Consider the following 25,838-nt stretch of genomic DNA (forward strand, 5'->3'; position numbering starts at 1 on the left):
TGCTAATAGTTACCTAATGCAGTTTAGAAAAGGGAAGCAAGCCTTGTGTCGGCTTCCTCAGCCTAGGCACCTTAACATTAGGTGGCATACATATTACAGATTGCAAGCCACCATATTGAAACTCGGTAAATTGATAAACTATCATACATAAATATGTAAGCTTATCACTCGTTATATACATGAAATCATACTGCAGATAAATATGGTTGGAGAAGGAAAAGGAGAGGAAGTCGATTGGCTCAGAGGGACCTAGGTTAGGTACATAAGTGGAAGTTCCTCGTGGAACAACGAAGTTTCCATGCTGTCTGGTTGCAGCACATGATGAGAGACAGCCTAGCTCGAGTATAAATAGACGGCGCGGATATGGAAGATGTGGAGATTGAACGCCCTAACCTCTTAGATTAAGCAAGGTTCGAAAAGTCAAGATGAGAAGTGGCTTACAGCACGCATACGGAGCCTACCATCTTCGGGGACGGATTCGGCGACGATGTGACTAATGTCGTAGAACTCGGCTTGGGCAAACCCCTAGACAGGCAAGATAAAAGTAGAAGTACCTGGCATAAGAACCCTAGCCTGGTCGGGAGCATGCGCAGCCACCTTCTCCAGTACCACAGCGATATGAGCCCCCAGTAGACGCCCTCGACAGGAATCAACTATCCTGGCGCTTATGGAGCATGACAGCCGACGGATGGTAAAAAAAAAAAAACTTACCGGCAGACTTGCCTATGCGATTGAGGCCGGCGCTTCTTACGTCCTTCCAACGCTGTATCTGTCGTGCACCCACACCGGCATAGACGCCCTGAACAACTCCTCGGAAGGCGCTGGTCTCGATGGGAGAACGATTGACGCCACCGTCTAGAGATAGCAAAGTCTTGTACGTAGACTAGGGATCTCACCAAAGGTCGTAGCAGCAAATTATGGTTTCCCGCCTAAGATATCTCTTACAACTATAGCAGACCTAATCTCCTATGGCTAGGTGCCCGCAGGCGAGTTGTCGCCTCCTAAGGCTGATGTGAATAACGTTCAGTCAGAACAAGTGACGGGTCGAGCGACTTGACAAGCTTAGGAGAACGAGCTCCCTTGCTCATCTATACATAATATACTACTTACACCCTTGCCACGACGTTGTTCTGCCCTGGATAACACCGAGCATGTGAATAAATTTCTCGAGCCCCTTTAATGGCCCCTTAAACATGATCTACTACCTAACCTAATAGGTAGGTACCTAGTATAAGGGAATTCCAGTTTCAGTCACGAATGGAAGCACAATTTCACCAAGAAAGGGGAGATATAAGAATTCCGAAGGGCAGTTTATAGCAATTGTTTGTTTTGTTCTTCTTTCAATTATCAACTAATTCCGGGTTGGCCATACCCGATAGTTACAATATTAGCTATCTAACCTAGCCTAACGTAGCACCTTTTTCTTTAGATGCCAGTGTTGTCTCTCTCTCTCTCTTTCTTTCTTTCTGCATGACTTTTCCGTAGGCGACCGCGTAGATATATGTATAGGTACATATATACAGGTTTAGAAGGGTAACTACTAGGTTTAAAACATTAAGCTATACAATTCCTCGAGTGTCTCTGGACATTGCCAAAGTTTTTTTTCGAGTATTATACAAAAGTAAAGGAGATGGGTCAGATTTCGACCGCTCCAAAAAAAAAGTTACAAATGGGGGGATATGAACAGTAAACCAAGGTGACGATGCAATGCTGTCGTTGCTTTAATACAAAACGCCGCATGCTGAATCCAGGTGAGAGCGCGCTGCCCGTACCCAATGCGTAGTAGGATGCCTGATTCCTGTAAATGCCAAAACGGAAGGAAAATAAAAACAAGGTTTAGTTAGGTAGGTACCCATATATAGGCGTGTCGCCCATGTTGATTTGACTTTCATGGAATCGTGATGTTGTGAGGATATACACCGGTCAGACTAAGGGTCATCATAAGCCAGTAATGGCCCTCACGACTGCAGGCTCTTAAATCGCCCCTCGAAGGCCTTCATCTTTTCAGCTTGGAGCTCCTTCTCCAGCTTTCGCGTCTGGCTGACGGCTGCTTCGCGCTCTTCCTGCAGCTCCATGACTTGGATCTGAGCAGTGTTCATACGGCTGACGACCTGCTGCATCTCGCTGTCAGCATCGCTGAGAGCATTCTCGAGCTCGGCGATGCGGGCGCGGAGGTTGTCGATCTGGGCATCGTCGGATACCTTGACAGCCGAGCCGGGGCGCGCGGCGAGACGAGGAGATCGAGCATTCGGGCCCGAGAAAAGAGGGGATAGGGGAGACTTTGCCGGAAACATCCGGGGAGAACGTAAGCCGTCACGCATACGTTTTAGCTGGTCGTTGTGGCTGGCCCTGAGGTTAGCTATATCTTCCTCGTACCGCGCGGCTCGCTCCTCCGAGAGATTTTGCGCGGCCTCTAATTTCTCCTCGAGGCTCCTGAGGTGCGCTTGCATTGCGGTGATACGGTCCTTGTTGGCCTTCTGCTCGGCTTCGCCACGAGCTACCGTATCCGAGATTCTCTGACGTAGAGTCTGGTTGATAGCTAGCTGCTGGCGGACCTGGATAGCTAGCTCTTCAACACGACGAGCTGACTCGCTTAGTTCGTCGGCTAGTGCTTTTTCAGATTCGAGGTAGGCTTTTTCGCCCGCCTTGAGAGCCTCGAGCTGCTCCTGGTACGACGTTGCCTCTTGGCGTGCAATGTCGCGCTCAAAGGTTGTAGACGTCAGTGCCTGCTCAAGCTTTTCCATCGCAATCCTGGTTATCTCGTTTGGCGAGCTGATAGCCTCGAGCTTCTTGATGCGCTCAAGAGAATCGGCATATGCCTTCTGGAGATCTTCATAAGCCTGGGCTAGGGAATCTGAAGTTACGGGTGCCGCGAATTTGTCGCTTGCACTGCTCTGACGTGCGAGAGATGGTGGAATTAGAATGTCTTTCTCACTAAGCAAGCTCCTAAGAGATGCTATCTCCTGTTCGGCTCGATCAAGATCCATCTTAAGACCGCCGAGACCCTTCTCCACTTGCCATTTTTGTTCCAGGGCCTCGTCGGCTCGTCGTCGTAAGAGGGTAATCTCGGCTCTGAGGTTAGCTATTTCCTTCTGGAAACCAGCTTTCTGTGGCGACTCAGTTAAAAGACGGTCACGCTCCATCTCGAGGGCGCGGATCTTCTTTTCGTTTTCCCTGTTCTGATATTCTTGTCTATCCAGTAGATTCTTTAGGGCTTTATGTAAAGCATTTCGCTGCTCTTCGACGTCCTTAAGTCGCTCCGAGAGCTGATCCCGAGATTCGGTTGTCTTGACTGACTTGGACCTTGTCAGACCGGGGGGTGCTCTTTGAAGCCTAAAGGACGGTGAGGGACCGGTCAACGAGTTGGACCGGGATAGTCGAGATCCGGCAAGTATTGGTTCTTCGGAGATGGTGCCCATGGGGTTGGGCTGCGTTTGTTTCAAGGACGTGTTCTCGTTCTTCAGAGCCTGAAGCTCTTGCTGCATCTTCGTGGATTCATACGCCATCTTCTCGAGCTCTGCCGCCTGTGATTCGAGACCCTCTACACGTGCTCGGAGTTGAGGCACAACCTCGTCGCGAAGGTTGTCACGTTGGTTCGAGGCATTCTCGAGCTCGTTCTTGAGCGCTGCGAGCAAATCTTCAAAGTTATCTTTGACTTGTCGCTCTTCGGTGAGCTTACGCCGCAAAGTTTCACAAGTATTTTCTAACTCCTTAACACGTCCGGATGTGTCCGCGTTGTCGGCTTTGGCAAGGTCAATCTGAGACGCCCTTTCCGACAGCTCCTTGATCTGTACGTCAAGCTGTTGTCTCCTGGACCTCTCATCCTGAAGTTTATTAGTCAACTCGAGCCTAATCTGTGCTTTCTCCTGCTCTGATCTTCTTTGAATCTTCTCTATCTCTTCTCGCGACTGATCATACTCGCTTAGCTTAGCAGAGCTATATCCCGAATCGGAGAAGTAGTCGCTGGTCCTCTTGTTTGCATTCGTCGTGGGGTTGTCCCTCTCTGCTTGCAATCTGTCTACTAAGTCTTCCAGGTCCATCTCGCGCCGAATGGACGCTGCCAATTCGGCCGAGATGGCCTTTAATTCTTCCTCCATTTCTTCGATTAGGTATTGTGGCGATATAGTAGCGGCTGATGGCGACAGGTAAGATTCGCCGTATTCCCTTGAGTTTGGAGATGCAAATAATCCCTTGGGGGCATCCAGTAGTGATTGTGGTCCGACTGTTGTAACTGGGGATGCATCGGTAACGCTGGTCGCCTTTGAAAAGTTAAAGGGTGAAGGAATAGGCGAATATCCTTTGTCTGACGTTTCTGTGTTCGAAGGCGAAGAAGTAGTCCAGCCAAAGAACGTCCCTAGCTTTGACGAGCCTGGTGACTTCGGTAGAGGTTTATCGGTATTAGGAGTCTTTATGTCGTTTCTATCGGCTTTTGGAGTCGACGATATATCATCCGGGTTGATCCTCAACTGTGGGGGTGTTGCTTTCCGGGTGATATGCAATGACATAGTACTAGAGTGATAAGAATTACGACTATTATTATAATCCGACGAATCCGATTTATATCCGTCGAGAATATTGTCACTTAACCGATCCTCCTCTTCGTCACTAAATAAATCGTCATAGGCGGCCGGTTCGTGATGTTGCGACAAGTCGGTGGTGTGACTTGTTTGAGAAGCGTCAGGGTTACTACCCTGAGAAGTTGGACGTTCGACTTCACCCGCCGTCACAGCCGGGCTGGAGTCGACGGAAGCTAATGGATGACGAGCCTCGGGAGGTTTCCTGGATAAATTCTAGGATTAATAAATGAAGGTACTTAGATGACCGGAATTGGATTGTAGATCAATAAAACTTTTTGACTTACTCTACGTTGCTCTGAATCAATATGAAATCGTGGGGCGATTCCAATCCTGGCTTGTCTAATGAACCGGTTGGAGGGCGAGGAAACTCGTAAACAGTAGGACTATCAACCGAAAAGGAACGAGAAAATCTGTGGTCTGGACCGGGCGGCCCCTTTGCAAAAGCAAGATACTCTCCAGAAGAGTACCTAGTAGCAATTGACGACGCGGTTGATGACAGCGGCTTGCGGCGAATAGACCGGACGGGCGATACCACGGCGGAGCTGTCGATAACAAGCTTCTTCGTGTTTCTCGAACCCGGTAAGGCTTGAGCTGAGTCAAGGGATTGGGATTGGTCTGGGAGGGAGGGAATGGACTGCTGAAGTATAGACAGATCAGATGAGGCACGGGAAGTCTCGGAGTAGGCTGTTAAGGAAGGCCGACGCTGGTGGTTTTGGAGGATCTGGTTCGGCAGAGGCTGAGGGACAGACATGGTGGTCGATATACTATCAGTTACTCCCTTGTCCTTGTCCTGTCATTCATGGTTAGGCAGTTAGGAGGAATGAGTGGAGAGTTACAGGCTTAGGCTAAGAGATTATCGAATCGGCCTGCCAGAGGAACTGGTAATGTTTCACTGATACAATCAATCACAGGAAGGCAACGTGAGTAAACCTAGCAAATAATAGACTGCCAGAAAGAGTGAGGGCGCACAATAGAGAAAGAGCGAAAAGGGAGCCACAACTCGCGCGTCTTAGCATGGGGGAACATGGGTTGGGAATGTTCGAAAGGGGTATGGCGGCATGGGACTACAGGCCGGGTAGCGTCGCAACCGGACGTTTATCCATTATTAGACCATCGAAATGTCCAGGGGGGTATCAAGGACGTGGGCAACCGTGGACGTCTATGTACACTTGTCCGGCGTATGGATGGATGTATGGATGTAGGTATGTGGTGGCTCTTGCAAAATGAAGCAAGCGCTTGAAAGATGATGGACAGCTTACCTAGTAACTGTAGACGCGCGACTTTTCCTATCCTCCACCCCCTGTCAGCCTATCAAAATACTCATTAGCATTCCGAGCCCGTAAGCCCCTTGTTACATCCGTTTTTGTCCATTCGCAATTTTAACCCCCTGTAACCGTACAAGTAACCTTCCGGGCAAGGCTGGTGTAAGTCGAGGATGAGGAACATAATATTTTGCAAGCCAATACGCGGGTAAGGAGTTGACGAAGGGAATAAAAAGGTTATTTCTGTTGCACTGCTGGCCATGCACCTACGAAGTAGGTACACGTAGGTTACAGTTTGTTTGTGCATTCTCCTGCCTACTGCAGGTACTGACCTGCATCTGCATCTGCATACGACGGCACGTACATGCCCAGCCTAACAACCTAGGTTAGCGTAATTGAACGTGATTGGTAAATGATCATCAATCTCTACCCTGTCTGCCTGTGGGAAGATGGGGGAGCGTCGGGTCGCTTAGAGGTGCGTGTGTTGTAATTAATCTCTACACTACTTCGACTTGGACATCCCCTATTTAGATTGACAGATAAAGTAAAGATCGATCTCAACCAGCTGATTGATTGATTCGTAGCGCGGCTAACGGAAAATTTTGTAGAGACAGGTGCTATTGTTACCTACCTGGTACCTGAAGGGAAAAAGAAGAAAAAAAAAAGATAATAATAGCGTAGCGCGCGGTAAGGGTATGGCGTCAGTAATATTCAGTACCAAACGGCTAATAGAAAACGTTCATACCTGCTTAAAGTAAGATCATAAAGAAACCTCGTACCGTAATAAGCCAGGGAACCCCAGACTCTCAAAGTCCGTGTAGGCCTGACCCTGACCCAGTAATCAACTTATTAATTACCTAGTTTGATCTCTTTGATTAACTTAAGCCTCAATTCGGTATCTGGTAAGCATCACGCCCGCGCCGTACTTTAGATATGTACTACATTAGGCACGTGGTGTGAACGGTGATATGCCTAGATGCCAGTAACGGGTTTTGCAGGATACCTTGTTGAGAGTTACAATTCCAGTTCCAGTTCCAGTTCCTGGGAATCAAACCGGGAAGCGACCGAAGTCCAGACTCGTGATCGCTTAACTTACCTTTAGTAGCATAGCATCTCCGGGGGCTACCAGGGTCAAAGAGGCTTTGTGGTATTATTATCTTAAGAAACGTAGGTAATTTTAATAGGTTCTACGAAGAACACCATATACGCACGCCATGGAAAGAACAATTGAATAGAAACAGGAATGACGAATTAAACAATTCAGCGTAATAATTAAATGACATAACCAGATCACATGGTAAACTTCCGACTCGATAAAAATAGCCTTGTTTGTATTCCTTGTTTGTATTCCGTACGTCACCTGGTGAAAGACATGGCGCAGTACGAAGTACCTAGATGCGGGTACGTACAGAAGGTCGAGTTACAGAATTGATCCTATTAATCAACTTTGGAAGCTGCTCAAGCTTAGCCAATATAAAATATTCTTACACGTAATAGCCTTCTAGAGCTGTTCTTTTCTTTTACGTAGTAATCAAATCCTATCCCCTCAACTAAATCAGCACATGTTTTTTTATAAGCCCCAGGAAGACGACTAGGACTATCCGAATACCCGGATGAAAAGATGTTCTTGGTGGTAGATTCGTTTCACTTAATTATCACAATGGAGTTCATGAGTTAAGAAAAGAATACCAAGCTTTACAAAAGCCCTGGCGACCTGCTATACTTAGAGGTTGGTGTTTGTATTTCCTATTAAGGGCGAACTATTTATTAGAGTATGCTGATGTCGGTTGACCACAAGTGCTAAAAGTTGGCTTACCTGAAACTCTGCTCTATCAACGAACCATAGGAATTTTTTAAATCCTCTCCTCACATATTGATTCATTCTCAAGACACGAACTGTAAGGAAGGACACGTCAGTAGGCGCATGACTAAATTGTAGGCCTAAATCATGTATCAAAAGAGATATACAAATAACTAAGCCGCTACTTCTCATGGAGTGATAAACATACTTGTCCATCTCTTCTATCTATAATTAGAGTCCATTCACTTGGCAGAGGGGCATAGAGCTATAGCCTAGACTATCGCCTGACGGATAGGAATCAAACATGTTCTTCGAGTAAATATATCATAGTATTAAATTCGGCATACAATGTATTGTACCTAGTGCAGCTAACCTGGGTATGTCTAGACGGCAGTTTGTATTGTCATCTCCTAAGCGTGTAAATAATCGAAAATTTAAAGACAATTCCCACCCCCCAAAAGAAGATTTTCCAGAACTAGATATCTAGATAAATTCAATTCTTAAAATTGGAATGATCTATCAACTTAGGTAAAAAGCACAACTTCGAGGTATGAAACTTGGCAAAGTTGACTTGTATAAGTGTGAAAATAATTGGATCTCGGCGGGGAGACACAGTAGGGCAAGGGTGCAACTAGCAAAGTACCAAGTATCGACACACCCACAACCCACAACCCACACCCACACACAAACAAAACACACCCACACAATACACACACAATCCGCGCAAACCATTATATACCGCAAAACCGATTCGTCTTTCACCAACAAGTGCCCGGTTAGCTCAATCGGTAGAGCGTGAGACTCTTACTATCCACATAGTAATCTCAAGGTTGCGGGTAAGTTCTTGATGCATTCCGCACAATCTACATTGCATATAACTAACACCTTACCAAAGGTTCGACCCCCGCATCGGGCTCAATTCCTGATGCTTCCCAGTAAACTGGGATAAGCAACCTCTATTTTTTTTTTAATCATTACCATCTTTTTTATTTTATTTTTTCCTTACGTTTTATATTTGTAGAAACCTTTTATCATATCGTATCTCGATATTTCCACTCTGTGCTTCCTCTGGCTTTGCTTTTTGTTTTCCCCTTTCCCTTTTTTTCTACTTCGGCCCTGCAGCAAGTAGATGCAGGTTTTCATGCGCGTATGTCTTACTCACACATTCAACAAGGTAATTCTTTGAAGATAAAAATTTCAAGAGCCGCTTTCGATGTGACATCCGCTGTTACACCAGCGACACGCCGGAGTTTCTTCGTAGCGGAACAACATCACAACATCAATGCCGTGCTTCACCAAGATCCCCGGCACGCGAGTCTGCTGTTTCAAGTCGGTGATCCGACACGGTTCTGACCTGAGTTGGAATGTGAGCGTCAGCCGATGACAAATAAAATTACTCGTCAACATCTATGGTTTGCGTCCGACTCCCAAGAATCAGAATATCGGAATATGCTGAGTTGGTGACAAATATCTGTTCACTTCAATATCTACCACAATATCTGAGAACCCCTATCTCTACTAGCAATGTAAACCCATAAACGTAAAAGACACTTCAAAAGAGAGAAACCAAAACCCCTTTTCCCGCAGTGCTCAGTCCATTCTAAACCCCAAGTGCCATGCACCCTTTTAGGAATATCTAGAACCATCTAGAACACGCTATGCTTGCTCCATTTATTGGCAGCCCTTATCCGCCTTCCGAAAAAGTAGAACACAAACGGCACGGGAACTAATAAGCACGAGAACCCGGCAAAGATGCTCGCCCCCGGCCCGACCCCGATGTTGCGGTATAAAGGAGTGACGACCAGAGGCAATGCGGCAGCAAAGCAGCTCCGCAAGAACGTATTGGCGGCTATGGCACTTGCTGCGTACATCTGGAACGTTTCGACGAGATAGTTGAGTGCAGCTTGGAAGATCGTGCTGAAACCACATCCGGCTAGGTAGAGCCCGGCGACGGGGACGATCCAGGGGGCGACGTCTGGCGCTGCGGTCCATCCCGTGATGAATTGGCCCGCCGTGAACAGTACCGAGCCTAGCATCATTGGAGGTAACCTCTTTTCGGGAACCGGCCTGCCTCCTGACGCGCGATAAGCCTTGTTGTAATAAAGTTGGTTAATCATGTTGATAGCTGCGCCTGTGAAGGAGCCAACACATATGGCTAGGAACGGCAGTGCGCTCGACACCAGTGGCCACCCTCTGATCTCCCCGAATATAATCGGCACCGCGCCTAGCTGCATGTAGAGGATACCGTAGCATAAACTCGCGTATAAAGCAACGAGGAAGCAGATCGGCGTGCAGAGCAGCTGGATTGGGCGAATAAGGAACTTCCGCATGAGCTCAACAATGTTTATGTCCCATTCTTCGAACTTTGCGTGCAACGCCCAGTTTCCCGTCTCTAGTCGCAGCCGTTTGGCTTTAGCAACGAGAAGCTTCGGCGGGTACGACTCGTCAATGAATATGACGGCCAGGATGAGGATGACGGACTGTAGTATCCCCGTCGTATACCCTGTCCATCGCCAGCCGAGGTTCGGCTGCGCTACCACGGCGGCCGACACGATAGGTCCGACCGTCGGTCCGCTCACGATCGCCATCGCAGACCCTGCCATCGCGATGCCGCGGTACGCCGGCGTGTACAAGTCGCCCAGAACGCCGCCGGTATTCGCCACCGGAGCAGACGCGAAGATGGCGGCCCAGAACCGCGTCAGAATGAGCGTGTGGAAGTCCTTGGCGGTCGCCGAGCCAAACACAAAACATATGGACACAAACATAGGCGTTAGCACCGCCGGCCGCCGGCCGTATACTTCGGACAGAGGCGCCCAGAGTAGCGGCCCAATGCCGAAGCCGAGGAGGAACAGGGTCGTGCCCAGCGTCGCAGTCTGCCTCCCGACGCCGAACTGCTCCGCGACCTGCCTGGTGCCGGGGGAGTAGGACGCGGACGCCCAGGTCGCGGACATGGTCACCAGGGCGTATAGCAGGGTCGTGAGGAGCTTTTTGCGCCGCGGCCAGTTTACGGGGCGGTAGGGGTCGTCCGGCCCGTCGAAGTCCACCAGCGACTCCTCTCCGGTCTTGTCTTTCGCGCGCTGGTGGTGGAACGGCAGCAATTCTGGGCGATGCCATATTCGTGACGCTACGGACAGTCCGTGCGAGCCATCCCGACCGCTCACATGTGTTTGGGACGGGCGCGTGTCGAAAGTACACGGTCGGTGGCCGTCATGGAATTTTTCGCTCGGTGGGCAGTCGCAAGACGAATCAAAGTCGGGTTCGGTCGCCGGGGAGTTTCCATCTGGCTTAGGTGCCCCCGGCGATGCTTTACGCGGGTGTTTGAATTCCTCATCGTCGTCGGCCATCGACATTGCTGTCTTCTAAAAAGATACCCAGAAAGATCTATATGTATCTCAGGTAATATAAAAAGACTAGCAAGACAAGTTAAAAATAATTAATAGTGTCACTTGGGCGAATAGTAAATACACGTGCAACTTACATCATATCTACCTAAGGTAGCTGGGGGCAAACGACTATGTAGAAGATTCCCTCGGTTGTGATGACGTAGTAGGGGTTTCAAGAACTTTCGATACTCGAGTAAAAGGGTCTTGGATTTGTGAAACTAAATTTCCTAGGACAGTTGAGCAAAAAATTCTTACATATGCCAGTTCGCTAAGTGAGCAAAATATCAGTGGTAATTGCTCCCGAATCGCCGCCGCTTGGCTTCGTCAGGATCACCTAAGAAACCATCCGGCTGGCAATAACATCTGAGGAAAATCCTAGATAATTCCATTCCCATCCGGCCCTGCTCCGGCCAAGCCCGTATCCAAAGGCTCCGCGAGCCCCCGAAGAGTAGGTTAGAACCTACCGATTTCATCTTATCCCCGCAGGACGGAGAGGTACCTAACCTTAGGTAGGATATCAACACCACTGGATCTCAACTCACTTTAACAAATACCTCAAAGTCGAGTGGCATGAACCTCTATTAAGTCTATTAATAATATGCAAGTTTCCCACCATACATTATCATTACCTATAGCCTGTGGTATCTCTAGTCTATTATGTCTATTCTGTATAAAGTCTTATGCAAATATCATAACCAAATGTTTTTTTATAACTTGGGATTAAACCTATTGCGGATACGCTCGCCGAATATGAAAAATACGACCGGTATCGGGATGAGCGCGAGTGCGATGAACCCGAGGAGGCTGTTGCCCCAGCCCAGCCCCAGCGCGTTGTACATGTCGAGCCCGCCGAGAGGGAGCAGGGCGCCGATGAGTGACCGGAGTACCGTCATCGCAGCCGTGACGGAGGCTGCGTATTGGATGTACGTGTCGAGGAGGTAATTTTGGACACAAGACTGAGATGGGAATGTTAGCATATATACCTTATTAATTATTACACTTAGTGGCTTATTTAGGAGTCGCGACTTACCATGATGCCCATGAGTCCGGCGGCGAAGATAAGAACGCCGAGCATGGGGACGATCCAGTGCACGCCGAAGTTCGCAGTCCAGCCGTAGATGAACAAGCCGATGGGGAGCGTGACTCCGCAAGGGACGGTCATTAGCGGCGAGATGCGGACTTCCGGCTTGTGTTTGAGCCCCTTCTCATTGTTCTTCCGGACCATGTAGTCGGTGAGCTGTCCGAAACCCACGACGCCGATCATCATGCCGATTCCGGCGGGGAGGTACGTCAGGCCGCTGTCGCCTTCGCTGAAACCGTAGTTTTGGGTGTACACGAAGGAGAAGGTCGTGATGAGAAGGTATAGGATACCGTAGGTGATGGCGACGTAGAGCGACATGAGAGTGACGATTGGCGTCAACAGGAGGAGCTTCATCGGTCGGACGATGGCCTGCGTGAACTGCTCCTTAGGCGTGAGCCGTCCTGCCAGTTTGCTGCGTAAGTTCTGGTTGCCGGTCTCTTTACGGAGCCGTTTGACTTTGTTCATCAGTAAGACGGGGCCGAAGGTCTCCTGGAGGAAGAAGAAAGAAAGAGGGATAAAGAGGCCACTCTGGATTTATGTTAGCTCTGTGTATCGGCACAATAAGAAAAGGGGCGCGCATCAGCCGACTCACCAGAATAACAAGGAGCCAATATACCCATCTCCATCCAGCGGCCTCGATCAGATAGCCACCGGCGATAGGGCCGACGCAAGGACCAAGAAGGGGACCTAAAGCCCAAGCAGACATAGCGCGTCCACGCTTCTCGATAGGCATCAAGTCCGCAATGCTACCGCTTCCGATAGTCATCGGTACCGATCCGGCAAGGCCCATCAACAGCCGGAAAGCCATCAGCATCCCGATGCTGGTGCTGAGGGCGGCACCGACCGAGAAGATGACAAAGAGGATGTTGCCGTAGATGTACAGGGGACGACGACCGAAGATCTCGCTTATCGGCGCTATGAGGAGCGGGCCGAAGGCGAACCCTAGGATATATACCGAGACTAGGAAAGTCGATATGGTTGTAGAGGTCTCGTGGAACTCTACCATAATGCCGGGAATACCAGGGGCAAACATGGAAGATCCCAGTGGGCTGCGGCGAAGTTAGCAACAATGTATGACATCTAGTAATTATACGATCGAGAGTCTCTTGGTAAGGTGGATTACTAGGTACTTACGTTACCAGGGTCATTATAGATAAGATGGCGATATTTAGCCATTTCTTACTCTCAGCCCAGTTTAACGGCTTCTCTGGGTCATCTGGGCCGTCCCAATCCACGACATCGGGGTCCTTCTCATCGAGACTAGTTTCGTGGCTATGAGCACCCGCCTCGACATCTTGATCCGATTCCGACCCGTTTATCGAGTTCTTGTCAGGGATCGTGGTGTTGACGGATCCCCTCTCTGTCGTGTCCGTACTCATCGCGGACATATTGTATTTCTGAATGAGCGATGAAATAGCTAACTCCCTGGTGGTTGTCGTTATAGGGGAGGGTCCTTGAGGCTCGAGGGAAATCGAATATATAAAATCGACGCTGATCTGTACCCGACTCGGTGGATAATGCCATCTTGAAAAAACGTGCTACCTCCATTGCTTATATATAGCATAGTCGGGAAATGTTAAAGAACCCGAGAATTCATATAGATCCGATGGTCTATTCGGATACAGCTTCATCCCGGAGTGAGGTTGGCATAAATTTATCCAATACCCACCCACATGGAATTGGCCTCATGTGGACAGCGGACCGAATCTCAAATGTAGGGATTCAGCCTACCCTTAGCCTCGGGATTCGCTGGATTTATCGGTGGGCGGAACGGCATTAGGCGGCATGGTATTTATTTTTAATAAGAATACCGTTTAGACCCTCCCATCTCGCACCATCCGAGACTATTTGCATAAAATATGACCCATTCCAACGCTAGATCGCGCCGCTTCCCCCCTATATTTTGAGAGATACTAGTAACTACTACGATTTACCTGACCATCTACCTATTACTAAGTACCTATCTAGTTACCATTTAATTCTTCTTTTGACATGTCGCATGACATGGTCTGTTTTATGTGTTATTAGAGAGAGTACTTTATACGGATTAATATGAGGCGCAGTTAGACCGACGACGAAGGATAACAAGCTTCCCACGGTAATCGGGATTTACGAATGCCGTGCTATTAATCCACACACTCGTAAACGTTAGGTATGAACACTTTAGCAACCGACTTAGTTATACTAATGACACCCGATGAGCTCTATCCAAGACCGGCATCCAAACGGATAGGTAGTAGTGTTGTGCGAGAGGACCGTGACGCATATAATTCCCATCATTGCTATGACGGGATTCTGTGTGTTCAAAGAAAAAGAATATAGTGGAGAATTACGGAGAATACTCCTAAGGTCAAGTTTTCCCAAGTCCAGGTTTAGAATTCTTCGACAAATTCCGAGTATGTGGTCAACTTGCTTGAAAGGTAGGTATTCATGACGTTACTTTATTGGTACCTACCTGGTTAGGTAGCATTGGCATTATACATACTACTTACGTAGATGAGATCACAACGGCAAGATCCCTTTTAGTCTTGATTTAATGCTTACCTTCCCGAATACGACGTCTCTTGGGATACTGCATGCCATATTCATTCACAAGATGGGTGTCCGATGAGGTTTGGTTTGAAAAAAAAAACTTGAATTTTCCTCCTCAAAGAAAAAGCCCCTTATGCTATGACCATTAAACCTGGCGACCGGAAATTCGATGAGGATGTAACAACAATGCGGAGTTCGTAGCCTGAAGAGTAGGGGCTAGCCCGTTGAATATTAAACTAGGGACCCTCGACCTTGCGCGCGATTCATGCTAGTCAAGCTTCCACTCTTGGCATTTCAAGGATGCCATCTCCATCGCATTCGGGACCGGGATTAACTCCGTCTAGACCTTCTTATAAACATACATAGGTAGGAGGTGGTTATTTGAAGCAGTTAGATAATCCATGTACTTCTAAGCGACGACGACAGCCTCAGCAGCGGCACTGAATTGTTCCCACAACCTATCCGTTAAGTGGTAGAGGTGGGTAATTAATGAGAATATGAAAGTTCTACACAGCAGTCTCTCTTCCGGGATCATTCGAAGGGTACCTCGTTCTGCTGGATGTCGTTGACGCGAAACGTCTCGGGATTCCGCAAAGGCGTCCACTTCTCCACCTCGCTGACTTGGTAGGTTCTAGCAGTGTCAAGTGCTTGCCACGAGGCGGGAAATATGATGGACTGGAAGTCGAACCCGACGGAGTGCTCCGAGCTGGGTACCCAGCGCCCGCCCCGATACTCTTCGAACGTCCTCGCGACAAGCTCGACGTCGAACTTGACCTCGGCGTCATTCCACCGGCGCAGGTACGGCTCCGGCACCTCCTGAATCTCGAGGACCTCGGCGAACTCGGTGCTGATGGTGTCGCGCACCTCCTCCAGGTAGCGCGCCATGCCCGTCATCCGCCTGTCGTAGCCGCGATCTACGTAGATGATATTGTTCTCCGAGCCGTTGGACGGCCTCTCGATCTCGCGGATGCGGCACCGTCGGACGGGCGGGCGGAACCGCACCGCCGTGTCCAGGATGGCCCCCGAAGCGGGGAGGATGCAGAACACGGTCCGCAGATCCAGACTCGGGTCGCTGAACAGGATCCAGAGGAAGCTGCCGTCCTTGATGGTGTGCAGGTCCAATGCGACGCGCTGCGTGCCGGGAGGATATCTACCCCACCTAGGGACTGCGTTTATATCGGTAGGCGGCCGGCACAGCGTTATGTATACGATGTCCAGGTCCGGGCGAAACGCGCGGAAGGGCACGGGACAACCAGCTACGGGCGAGTATCGGAATCGCAATCGAGATATAGCCAAGTAGCGCGACTCCTGGCACACGTACATGATGGTAGGGAAGCACGTGTCCACGAGGAAAGGATGCAAGTAGTTTGTTGACCAGACATGGCCGACGTGATCGTGAGGCCAATGTACCGGCCTCTCCTCCAGCGGCCAAGGGATGCATATCTCCGGGATGTCCTCCGGGATGGCTAGTTCCCAGACGCAATGGCGCAATTCGATAGGCAGATCGAAAAACTTAAGGAAAGTGGAAGGATTTATTTCTTCTGACATCTTTAGAAAACGATTCTTTTTTTTAAAAAAAAGAATTAAAAAGTTTACGAGTAGCTCTATATGGAACTTGGTTCCCGCGGGGTTTGTTGAAGAATAATGGACGCAGGAGAACGGGCGGAACGAATCCGAATCCGGGATATGTTCGGAGGTTGTGGGTCGTTGATGATTGACATAATGCATGGATTAAGTACTAGGTACCTCATACTGATATCGGGGGATATCCGGGCTTTACATAAATTGATCTTGTGACTTGAGGTTACCTAACATAACATAACATACCTATAATATAAAGCCTAACTTCTCCGTCAATCCGGATTTTACATAGTATTATAGGTAAGTGCTTGATTGCACGGATATGCACGTTAAGATAAAATAAGAGTTTATTGGGTCTAGTAATGGCTACGATAATGTATCCTATACTGTGAACTATCAAGATTGCATTTCGTCTCGCACTTGGGGAGGGAAAAGGGTAACGAATACCTAATCAAGTAGTAATACGGGATATATATAAAATTATTGTACCACAACTTGCGAATAGCATACAAGACAGCCAGGTTAGCTTCTGCTCATTATTATCGTATTATCGTCAATCGAAAGCTCTAAAGTCTAATATATCCAACCAAAAAAAAACGCCGGGCAATGCATCAAAACAACCATCTACTTCGTTATTGATAGGCAGGAAATCCTATGATTGAGCCCTCTCTCGCAACGTTTGTCGCCTCGTATCTTCTTGCTCCTTGCGGATGTATTTGTTGAACTCATCTGGGTTATCGAGGTAGACGTGATGACCGGCTCGGCTAACGATGATAACTTTCACATCGCCTTTCTCTTTCTTCTTCTCTTCCTCGGTAGCGTTTGCTAAAATCTTAGCTTTGGTTTCCTTGAGCTTCTGTTCCGCGGCAAGACCACCGGCTACGTCCATCCAATCGTTCTCCCCGTACATGAAGATGATAGGAAATCCTGTTTCTTTCACGGCCGGTGTCGTCTCAGTCGCAGGAGTGATAACTTGTCTACCCACACGGTGGATTCGGTTGATGACTGGTCGTCGTGCGTGCGCACCAGGGGCGAGGAGATAAGGGAGGACATATTCACCGCTTCCCCTTTGCCTAAAAATCGAGTATGCATAATCATGGAGCGTCTGCTTCTCTTCCGGACCCAAGTGGTCGAACCGGCGAGAGGTCCAGCCTGATGCAAGTCGTGGCCCTAGCGGTCCCGCTAATCGTACAAGACTAAATGGCGACACATTGGCATCCCATAACCACACTAACCATGAAGGATACGGCCGCTTCTTAGCTTCCTGTTGTTGCACCTTCTTGTCCCCGTTAAAACCGCCATTGCTGTGACTTTCGGTTGTTGATTTCTGGTCTACGGTAAACTCGTCTTGGAATGTCGATTCTGTTGGTTCCGGCATGTCGGCGTTTACGGCATAAGGATCTTCTGGTACGCCGACTGGAGAGGCAAGGATGAGCTTATTTACGTGACCTGGGTACTTGAGCGCATAGGAAACGCTCAAGTAGCCGCCTAAAGAGTGGCCGAGTAGAGTAAACTTCTCAATCTTTCGAATCTTTCGCCATTCTTCCAGCGCATCTATGAACCAATTCTCTGCTTCTGTAATCTTCGCCGCCGGGTCTTTCGCGCAAACCCTGAAAGGGGGTCTTGTAGAGTTGCCCATTCCTAGCCAATCTAGCGCATAGAGCTTCCAACCTTTCGCGCGACTAAGGGGCTCGAAGTTTTTGTAGTAAAACCCCAGTCCGGCTCCGTATCCGTGAAGCATAACGAGCGTGTCATCGACGTCTTCTCCGACACGTTCTACGGAGAACTCGTTTAGACCCCTGTTCTTGCCAGACAACTGGACCAGTGTCGACTTCCATACTCTGGGTCCGTAAGGATCGATTTTCGACGATGTTTCAGCTTCTCCAGGATGTTCCGCCGATGGAACTTCAGTCGCAGAGCTCGTACCCGACGCGATAGCTTCTCGAAGATATGGAATGCATGATATCACGTTGCGTTCAGCGATGGTGGGTGTTACACTGTTCCACTGCGATTCGGTCAGAAAAGGCCACATTTAAAATCGAGTAACTAATACGATTATCTTCTAAATAAAAACGATCTAAGGCGTACCCATTGAGATGCGGCTTCTTTATAACCTAAGGGAAACATTCCAGTAGAAGGGGGTTTAGAGGGAGCCGCCCGTTCTGGAACTTCCTCTCTGGCTCTTCGAGTTACTGACATTGCTCGCGGTATTCGTTCGATTGGTATGCCGGACGGAACTGGGTTATGATCCTCAGTGGATAGAGGATTCTTCACCGGAGGGATAAAATTGTCGGCTTGGTGCGTCCGGGCAAAGGTGGCCACAAGCTTCCTGGTCTGTAAAAAAATTGTAGTTGAAGCTTTAAGCATACCGGAGGGGTGGCAAAGCCGGTCACGTCTTTTCTTATATAATTACGGAGGGGGGGCAAAGTCTGAGACATGGGATGCGATAACTACTCGGCCAAATGATACATACAACCGCGTATGTTTTAGGACTTATTGGGACAATGATGGCGCAAAAGTCCCGTCCATCCGCAGCGCGGGATTTGCATAGAGCATGCAGGAACTGTGTGGCAGAGCGAAGGTACGAAGGATTACTTAGGTAAACGAGTGACCTTTTTGATACTAAGATTAGTGTCAGATTACGGAATTCGGGGGTTGTTCAACTTCGGATTGGCTGTTGGGATGAACCGAACTACATAGTAAAAAAATAAAAAAAACAAAGGGGAAAAAAAGGGGGACTGGCATAGTCAGGGGAAAAAAGATGGATTTCTTGGTTAGACTGGATCCGAAAACATCGAAACGGCGAGTTTAACTTTCAGCTCGGCTTTTTACGTCCTCCCGCCCCGACCCCTGCTTTGCCTGATAGGTACCTAGGTACCTGTTAAAATCAGACAAAACAGTAAGCTACCTGATACATTCTTGAAATATCTCACATATGTCAGGTATATTTCCAAGTAAATATTTATTTCAAAATAAATTTCTTATAACTCTTTTTGACTTGGCTTCCCCAATTACCGTATTTTATAAATACCAACGTTATGGCAGGTAAGTGAGGGAATTCTACTGAATCATTAAGGCAACTTATCCCTTAATCCTTGTCTTTTTAGCGTGGTAATGCCGGATTTAACGGGTTGTACTTAAACTCCAGCACATTAACTCCGCGATATAGTAATTAGTATTAGGTATCTCGATCTATCCTGGTTTATCTAGAGTCGGTGCCACATCGAAGCAACAACCTTCTTTCGTATGGAGATTGATGTTTGATGTTCACAAGCTAGAGACCTTATTACTATTAAGCTGCCGCGCTAGGATTCTACTATGCTCATTGTTTTTTTTCCATGTCTCTCGGTTAATTGTACTTCTTAAGTCGGCATTAACAGACATTTCAAATGGCTCATATCTTTTTCGGACTTCCATCGCCCTAAATTTCTCAAGAGACATCTCGGGTCGTGTTTAGAAGACCAATCCATTAACCTCGTCCGCTTTTAGCTAGCTGCTAACGGCTTGCTATAGGTGATAATGATCCTCTCGTCTATTGGCCGATAATCTCGCCAATGCCAAAGCCTACACTGCACGTCAACGTTATCGAACCGAGTAAGACGATAGCATGCGGCTCCGAAGCGAATAATTTCTTTCGCATAGCGTCGGTAGTGTTGCGAAACCTCAAACGACATTGCTTCGCATAAAAACCAATGACCTCGGAGGCGGTCCCGATGGGACTGATAATAAACCACCGGGAATCCTTAGGTGAAGGGGTATCTCTTATCGTTGTCACCACCCCAGAACCCCACCACAGCTAATTGCTGAAAATCTATGAGAGCTGTTATAGTTGCGGGTATAACTGAGTAGAGAGTAGAGCTCCTTCAGCCTGCTTAATGAATCCGTTGCTCTTCATGTAACATCTTATTACAAGAGCATACATTTTTTGCCTGGCTGGAATCCGCCAGGTAAGATATCAGGATAATTGAAGTTGATTGGCCTCGTAGTAGGTTGGTTAGAAGCTGGTTGAGTGGACCTAGGAATTTGACCTTTAGGGGTCTTGGAATTCATATTGCTCGAGCTCGAGGAGTGGGTATACGTAGAAGATTTGCCTGGGTCCATGATTGCTTCGATATCGAGTATGAAAGGTGTAGTGAGCTTTTTTATCAGTCAATCTTTAGAATGTTCAAATACTAGTGTTGGAGAAGACCAAAAAAATAAATAATAATAAAACTAAACTCAACCAACTGCGGGTTTACTAAGTTTATATATGTCTGAATCTTGTGTGCCCCACGAACAGACAAGAACAAGAAGAAGCCATAGAAACCCAATTATGGACTGATATTCATGGTAGCAAGCAGTTTGGACTGAGCACATTCTTCTCAAGTCTCAAGATCGTCACCGGGATACGTCAGCGCCTATGTGTCTGCGGGGTGCAAAACGGAGGCTACTTCGTTATAAGTTAAGATTCCTGCAAGCGTTGCGTCAAACTTCTGTTTATAAAGATCATGTGGGCTGATAGTGCGGAGCTATACGTTGTATGCTCGGCGAGTCGTTGAGGATGTGGATCTGGCCGAAAGCTCGGTTGAGGGTTAGGCACAAATTTTAATTTTTTTTTTCTTTTTTGAGTGACTTGGGTGTTCACTAATAAATGAGGATTTTATTTCTGTCGTGAGGTTTTTATTAATATTTATGAATACACCTAACCCAGGGCATGGAGGCAGGTATAGGTAGAGCTGTTTGCGTGTACCTAGGTACCTAGAGGTAATAACCTAGGTAGGTATATAATTAGGAGGTACCTAGGTGTAAGGTTATCACATCACAAGCACCCCGCATCAGGTGGATGGAAGGCGGGTTTACCCTAGGCATTCGGAATTAGAGCTATGACCACCCCAGCTGCCACCCGTAAATAACAATAACCTAAAAGCTTTCAGCTGCTAACCCATCTGCCCATACCACACCATATCACCATGTCCCATTGCCCCCTGTAGGTAGCCTGCTGTGGGGGTTAGCCCAGCACTACTACCAGTGGGCACTACCAGCACTACGTATTATTTTGTACTTCGTACGTGAACACACACATACAAAAAAAAAAAAAAAAAAAAAGATGGCGGCACTTTAGAGACCACTAATTCATATTATTAACCTATGTAATTACGACAACTCACGACAACCTGATGAATCCGGCTTCTTTCTATTGACCCACGCAATAACGACATTTTTTAATCTCGAAACTCCTAATGCACCTATAATCTTCCAACCACGTCGATGCGGGCCTACGTCCCAAGCTGCCTCCTCTTTCTTTGATTCGTATTATAAGCGATCACAACCCGACATACACAAGAACCATGGCCGATACGATCGACTCCATCGTTAAGGGCGCCCCTCAACCCGGGCAGGACATCAAGTCCCCGCCGATAGGCACGAGCCCTATCGGTGTAGACAAGCCCGGCGATCCTCTAAAGCACACGCCAAGCTCGCCCTCCATGATCTACCTCAACATGCTGATACTGGAAGCTTCCCTACGTTCCCAGTACCTCGAGCTTCGCGCCCGCCGGCGGAAACACACCTTCTTTCTGAGCCTGCTGTGCCTGTGGTTGGCGGGATTTGGATATGCTCTATTCTTCGCACCTCGGGAAGACGGCAGCGGTGTCGGCGGCTCCGTATATTGGGTTGTCGACATGACGGAGAAAGTCTGCTTCATAAGCGGTATAGTTACAGGCATACTAGTTTGGGCTACGGGCATCTGGGAGCGTGGAATTAGGTGGCCGCGTCGCTGGTTTAACATATGCAATAGAGGCCTGCGCGGATTCAACTGCAAATTGGTCGTTATCAAAAGGTCTTGGTGGGTCGAGCTCGTGTCACTTATAGGCTTCTTCTTCACCTACGGCGCATTCTCTAGCAGGGCTGGCCAGTATCATTTCGTCGAACCTTCGATATTACGCGAAGTTGATCGAGAGCTGAACCTCAATCGGCACGAGCACCCCCCGCTCCCGTTCGTGAGTGCGGACGAGGAGAGAGGCGGTCACGAAGAGGATCTATCGCCTGGAGGGGATTATGTCAAGCTTTTACTATGGCCCAAGCCTTTCTCGCCAAACTTCCGGGAGAACTGGGAAATTTACCGAAGCGAGTACTGGGAAAGGGAAAACGAGCGGAGAGCGTTATTAAGAGCCAAAATAAAGGCCCGGGAAAGGCAGCTGGCAAAGGAGCAAAATGGTTGGCTCTGGTGGTTACTAGGAGGCCCGAAAGTAGAGGACAAGGTGCATGCGCATGGTTCAGGCGTAGAAGGAGAGAAAACGATACATCATCGACATGTCGGTCTATCAAAAGAGAGCAAGCGTGCTAGGAGCGGCAGTTTTCGAAGAGCTAGTAACTCGGCCGGATCAACGCGAAGTCCTACGCCGCCAGTAGAATCGGAGGAAGTCAGCCGTAGTAGGAGAGGCAGCATGACCTCGATTACTTCTGAGAAGAGGCGAAAGAAGCACCTCTCAACAAGCTCCAGATCGAAGAGGCCAGGCGTCGAGTCACGATCCGTCACACCGGAATTCACTTCGCCGCTCGCTAGGGAAAGCAGCATTGGTACCAGCGAAGGTCTATAGCGATCATCGAAAGGCCAGCCATTATATTTGCTTGTTTTAGCGGTGCTGCTTTTTCTTTCTCGAATAGTTTTATAATGGCTCTAGCAGCTTTATAATTTGCATGAATCCTGTCTACGTAGATCTAATGTGTTGAAGATAGAATATGAGAACGAGCAACGGCCCCCCTAATTTTTTTTTCTTTTTTTAAGTGGGTTATCTTTGTTCACGTACAGTAAAACGGTAGTAAGTACATGTGATCCTGCTGAGTTGCACATCTTAAAGTTCCAAGTTAAAGTTGATACCTCAAATACCTAAAAGACATCAGGTACCTCAGATAGGTACCTAGGTACATTACAGTATGGATCCACTTATTTCCAACCACGCCCAGGCTGAGCCTCCGAGGTCCTGGTCGCAGCCCTGATGCCTACCTAGGTACCTAGGTACAATCTGTAGGTAGGTAACAACAATGCGGTTGCTTTCTTTCCCTTTTATCCCTGCTGCCAGCTGCCACCTGAGGTTCCATTATCAACTACCACTACCACTCCCACTACAACTTCAAGCTGCTTCCAAGGTTGCAATCCGCGCTTAGCATTTTCTTCTTAAACCCACTCGCACTCATATTCATATATCCATCTGCCTGCGAAAAGAAGATTTCTTCACAACGACAAGTCCAACGACAAGTCATTAACTATCCAGTATCCAGTATCCGATATCAAGAATCAAACATAATAATTCCTGTCCGCACAAGTAATTTGGCCATCTTGATTGAGTTTATTGACCTATCTGAAGTCGAGGCTTGAGTTATCTCTCGAACAGCTCGGCTAACATCATCTTAAACCCACGAAGGAGCACGAAGGAGCGCGAAGGAGGAAGATGAACAATTGGACATAATTCACAATGGAATATCCAACTTCTTCCCGGCATGGTGCCGTTCCAGCAGCGCCTTACTCTATGCGTCCTCCTAGTCCACCTTCTATCGTGATACCCGCTCCCATTTTAAGTTATGCAAACGAACATATCAAAGTTGTGCCAGATTACGAGAAGGTTGATCCGGCCTCGCTGAGCGCCAATGACCTTAAGATCATCACACAGAATCATAAGGAGCAGCTAGCTCAGGACTCGGCTCTTAACTGGACCTACGAGAATCGTCGTGTCGCTCAACCTATTCTCGATTTTCTCTACCTCGGCCCCTCAAGTATCGCTCGAGACCGTGAGTGGCTACGTAAAGAGGGCATCACAATGTTGCTCGCTGCACGAGATTCCCAGATGGCTGTCATGCACCTAATGGCTCCCAAAAAGGTTGCCCAAGAGCTCGGTATTCAGCTTGAATACATCGATGTATCTGGTTACAACGAGCTCATTCGCGCCTTTCCCACAGCCATTCGAAAAATCAATGACCATATGCTGAATGTTTTCCGCGAACAACGCATTACAAATGCGCAAATGCAGGTTGGAGACGGAAAGATGGCGATCCCCAACGACAAGTTTCGGAGAGGCAAAGTCTTAGTTTTCTGCGAAACCGGAAACGATCGTTCCGCCGGTGTCGTCGTAGCCTACCTTATGTCCATTTTTGGGCTGACTATGATTGAAGCTTGCCAATTTGTCCACTTCAAGCGCTTCTGTGTCAGCCTAACCGACGATCTTAGGTTCGTTATGAAATCGTACGAGGATTTGCTCTCCGCACAACGTACCGTGCACTGGCATGAGCTTGAAAACCGTCCAACTCAGACAAATGAAAATGTTGCCCCGTCTAGTGTACACAAACACAAGAGGGGCATCGAAGCCATAGTGGACGGAGATGAAGAGATGGGAGGAGATGACGAGTCAATAAGGTTAGACTACGATCGCTTCTTAGACCGCCAGAGATTTGTTCCCTTCGTCGACATGGCTGATGAGGACATGGCAGAGGAGTCTAACTAGTGAGGCCCCAAACAGGGCTCATTACAGTGTTGATTTTACAGGGCATACAAAAAGGATCAGGCTGAGGGTCGCAGGCTACATGGTCAGCTTTACCAAACCACATGGAGTTAGCAATGGCGTACTGGATGGCATATACCCATATTACTTTTTTGAGGTGGTTGACGAGGGTAACAATGGCATGGACGGGACAAGAGCAGAGGAATTATCATATTCTGCTGACAGCAAAATCGATAAAATAACAATTTATTATTGCAATGATATGCGTATAATCCAAAAGTGAAGATAACTTGACATTCTATTGTTTTTTCCCAATTCATTCTCCGTTGCCTTAGATCTTTCAACTTTGTAGCAAAGACTTGCCATCTTGTTTACCTACATTATCTGATACCTTAGGTACCTCCTACTCAGCCAAGTTTTCTTCCACACATAACACTGACAATCCAATATTCTCTTTAGATCATTGCCTTTCTTTTGCCTCCTCCCTTTTTCATGATTTTAGACCAACGCAGGCTTTGAATCACAACGGTGCTTGCGCATTTAATGGTAAAATATTCAGCTAGTTACCTACCTTAGGTACTTAAGAGGTAGGTACTCATATGCTCATTATGCTATATCCTAAAACGGGAATGTTGTTCCATAACAATACTCAACTTTGAACAAGTGTCATAATAGCTTCCCCGGAAAGACTGGCGTCGTTAAAGGTCTGCATGGCAACCGATTTAGTAGCCCTGGTAAATACCTACCTAGGTACCTAAGGCACCTGTGTGTATATGTATCAGTTATGACAGTACTTGTCAAGGTGGATGGATGCCAAAGATACCTTAGGTACCTAGGTAGGCATCTAGGTATGTTACCCAAAACAAAGATTTTACTCCCTAATCGTTGGCAATATTACATTAGGATCTTGGGTCAGCCTACCGTCAATAAATGCACCCAATTCATAGTATGAGGCTCTAAATAGAAAGGCTTTACTCATGATGGTAGTCTATGAAGAAGAGCCCGGAATGGAACCACTGAATCAGTGCCATGCAAGATATATATAATAAATGTTCCTTCTTAAGACAAGCTTGGTGATTAAAGTGTCAAATGGTAAACTACTAACCAAATAGATTCACGATGGCATCTCAAAACAATGGGATAATAC

General features: G+C 47.7%; 8 protein-coding genes and 1 pseudogene across 9 annotated transcripts; 4 read left to right on the forward strand and 5 right to left on the reverse strand.

Annotated features, from left to right (window-relative positions):
- Positions 1-1,284: 1,284 nt before the first annotated feature.
- On the reverse strand, positions 1,285-5,516 carry F4812DRAFT_281706 (uncharacterized protein). The gene is made up of 2 exons (XM_047931028.1): positions 4,862-5,516; positions 1,285-4,779 (listed from the first exon to the last, which is right to left on the reverse strand). The coding sequence occupies exons 1-2, from the start codon at positions 5,326-5,328 to the stop codon at positions 1,959-1,961; spliced, it is 3,288 nt and encodes a 1,095-aa protein (XP_047793183.1). The 5' UTR covers positions 5,329-5,516; the 3' UTR covers positions 1,285-1,958.
- Positions 5,517-8,410: 2,894 nt separating this feature from the next.
- F4812DRAFT_t45 lies at positions 8,411-8,556 on the forward strand (annotated as a pseudogene). The gene has a single exon. The product of its transcript is annotated as a tRNA-OTHER (tRNA).
- Positions 8,557-9,166: 610 nt separating this feature from the next.
- Positions 9,167-11,090, reverse strand: F4812DRAFT_281728 (polyamine transporter 1). Its single transcript, XM_047931029.1, has one exon. The coding sequence runs from the start codon at positions 10,988-10,990 to the stop codon at positions 9,287-9,289; it is 1,704 nt and encodes a 567-aa protein (XP_047793184.1). The 5' UTR covers positions 10,991-11,090; the 3' UTR covers positions 9,167-9,286.
- Positions 11,091-11,587: 497 nt separating this feature from the next.
- F4812DRAFT_281738 (MFS general substrate transporter) lies at positions 11,588-13,584 on the reverse strand. Its single transcript, XM_047931030.1, has 4 exons — positions 13,239-13,584; positions 12,697-13,153; positions 12,054-12,632; positions 11,588-11,979 (listed from the first exon to the last, which is right to left on the reverse strand). The coding sequence occupies exons 1-4, from the start codon at positions 13,490-13,492 to the stop codon at positions 11,731-11,733; spliced, it is 1,539 nt and encodes a 512-aa protein (XP_047793185.1). The 5' UTR covers positions 13,493-13,584; the 3' UTR covers positions 11,588-11,730.
- A 1,133-nt stretch (positions 13,585-14,717) lies between these two features.
- On the reverse strand, positions 14,718-16,409 carry F4812DRAFT_419319 (uncharacterized protein). The gene has a single exon (XM_047933328.1). The coding sequence runs from the start codon at positions 16,362-16,364 to the stop codon at positions 15,168-15,170; it is 1,197 nt and encodes a 398-aa protein (XP_047793186.1). The 5' UTR covers positions 16,365-16,409; the 3' UTR covers positions 14,718-15,167.
- Positions 16,410-16,869: 460 nt separating this feature from the next.
- On the reverse strand, positions 16,870-18,416 carry F4812DRAFT_456883 (alpha/beta-hydrolase; the record flags this gene model as incomplete). The annotated part of the gene is made up of 2 exons (XM_047937065.1): positions 16,870-18,222; positions 18,306-18,416. 2 exons carry the CDS (start codon positions 18,414-18,416, stop codon positions 16,870-16,872), a joined length of 1,464 nt encoding a protein of 487 aa, XP_047793187.1.
- An 810-nt stretch (positions 18,417-19,226) lies between these two features.
- F4812DRAFT_281753 (uncharacterized protein) lies at positions 19,227-20,013 on the forward strand. Its single transcript, XM_047931031.1, has 3 exons — positions 19,227-19,262; positions 19,387-19,663; positions 19,731-20,013. The coding sequence occupies exons 2-3, from the start codon at positions 19,474-19,476 to the stop codon at positions 19,901-19,903; spliced, it is 363 nt and encodes a 120-aa protein (XP_047793188.1). The 5' UTR covers positions 19,227-19,262; positions 19,387-19,473; the 3' UTR covers positions 19,904-20,013.
- Positions 20,014-21,281: 1,268 nt separating this feature from the next.
- On the forward strand, positions 21,282-22,963 carry F4812DRAFT_419322 (Spo7-domain-containing protein). Its single transcript, XM_047933329.1, has one exon. The coding sequence runs from the start codon at positions 21,545-21,547 to the stop codon at positions 22,793-22,795; it is 1,251 nt and encodes a 416-aa protein (XP_047793189.1). The 5' UTR covers positions 21,282-21,544; the 3' UTR covers positions 22,796-22,963.
- Positions 22,964-23,257: 294 nt separating this feature from the next.
- Positions 23,258-24,949, forward strand: F4812DRAFT_419323 (phosphatases II). Its single transcript, XM_047933330.1, has one exon. It carries the CDS (start codon positions 23,672-23,674, stop codon positions 24,692-24,694), a length of 1,023 nt encoding a protein of 340 aa, XP_047793190.1. The 5' UTR covers positions 23,258-23,671; the 3' UTR covers positions 24,695-24,949.
- Positions 24,950-25,838: the final 889 nt, after the last annotated feature.

Source organism: Daldinia caldariorum (genome assembly GCF_022478825.1).
Source record: "Daldinia caldariorum strain CBS 122874 unplaced genomic scaffold F4812scaffold_3, whole genome shotgun sequence".
Taxonomy (NCBI): Eukaryota; Fungi; Ascomycota; class Sordariomycetes; order Xylariales; family Hypoxylaceae; genus Daldinia; species Daldinia caldariorum.

Bases quoted from the DNA above. Each gene is read 5' to 3' on its own strand.
- F4812DRAFT_419323 (XM_047933330.1), top strand. From the start codon at position 23,672: ATGGAATATCCAACTTCTTCCCGGCATGGTGCCGTTCCAGCAGCGCCT.
- F4812DRAFT_281738 (XM_047931030.1), bottom strand. From the start codon at position 13,492: ATGTCCGCGATGAGTACGGACACGACAGAGAGGGGATCCGTCAACACC. The intron at 13,154-13,238 runs GTAAGTACCTAG...ACTTCGCCGCAG, and splicing joins TCTATAATGACCCTGGTAAC to CCCACTGGGATCTTCCATGT. The intron at 12,633-12,696 runs GTGAGTCGGCTG...ACATAAATCCAG, and splicing joins ATTGGCTCCTTGTTATTCTG to AGTGGCCTCTTTATCCCTCT.
- F4812DRAFT_419322 (XM_047933329.1), top strand. From the start codon at position 21,545: ATGGCCGATACGATCGACTCCATCGTTAAGGGCGCCCCTCAACCCGGG.
- F4812DRAFT_419319 (XM_047933328.1), bottom strand. From the start codon at position 16,364: ATGCATTATGTCAATCATCAACGACCCACAACCTCCGAACATATCCCG.
- F4812DRAFT_281753 (XM_047931031.1), top strand. From the start codon at position 19,474: ATGTTTGATGTTCACAAGCTAGAGACCTTATTACTATTAAGCTGCCGC. The intron at 19,664-19,730 runs GTCGTGTTTAGA...GGCTTGCTATAG, and splicing joins TTTCTCAAGAGACATCTCGG to GTGATAATGATCCTCTCGTC.
- F4812DRAFT_281728 (XM_047931029.1), bottom strand. From the start codon at position 10,990: ATGTCGATGGCCGACGACGATGAGGAATTCAAACACCCGCGTAAAGCA.
- F4812DRAFT_281706 (XM_047931028.1), bottom strand. From the start codon at position 5,328: ATGTCTGTCCCTCAGCCTCTGCCGAACCAGATCCTCCAAAACCACCAG. The intron at 4,780-4,861 runs GTAAGTCAAAAA...GAATTTATCCAG, and splicing joins TTGATTCAGAGCAACGTAGA to GAAACCTCCCGAGGCTCGTC.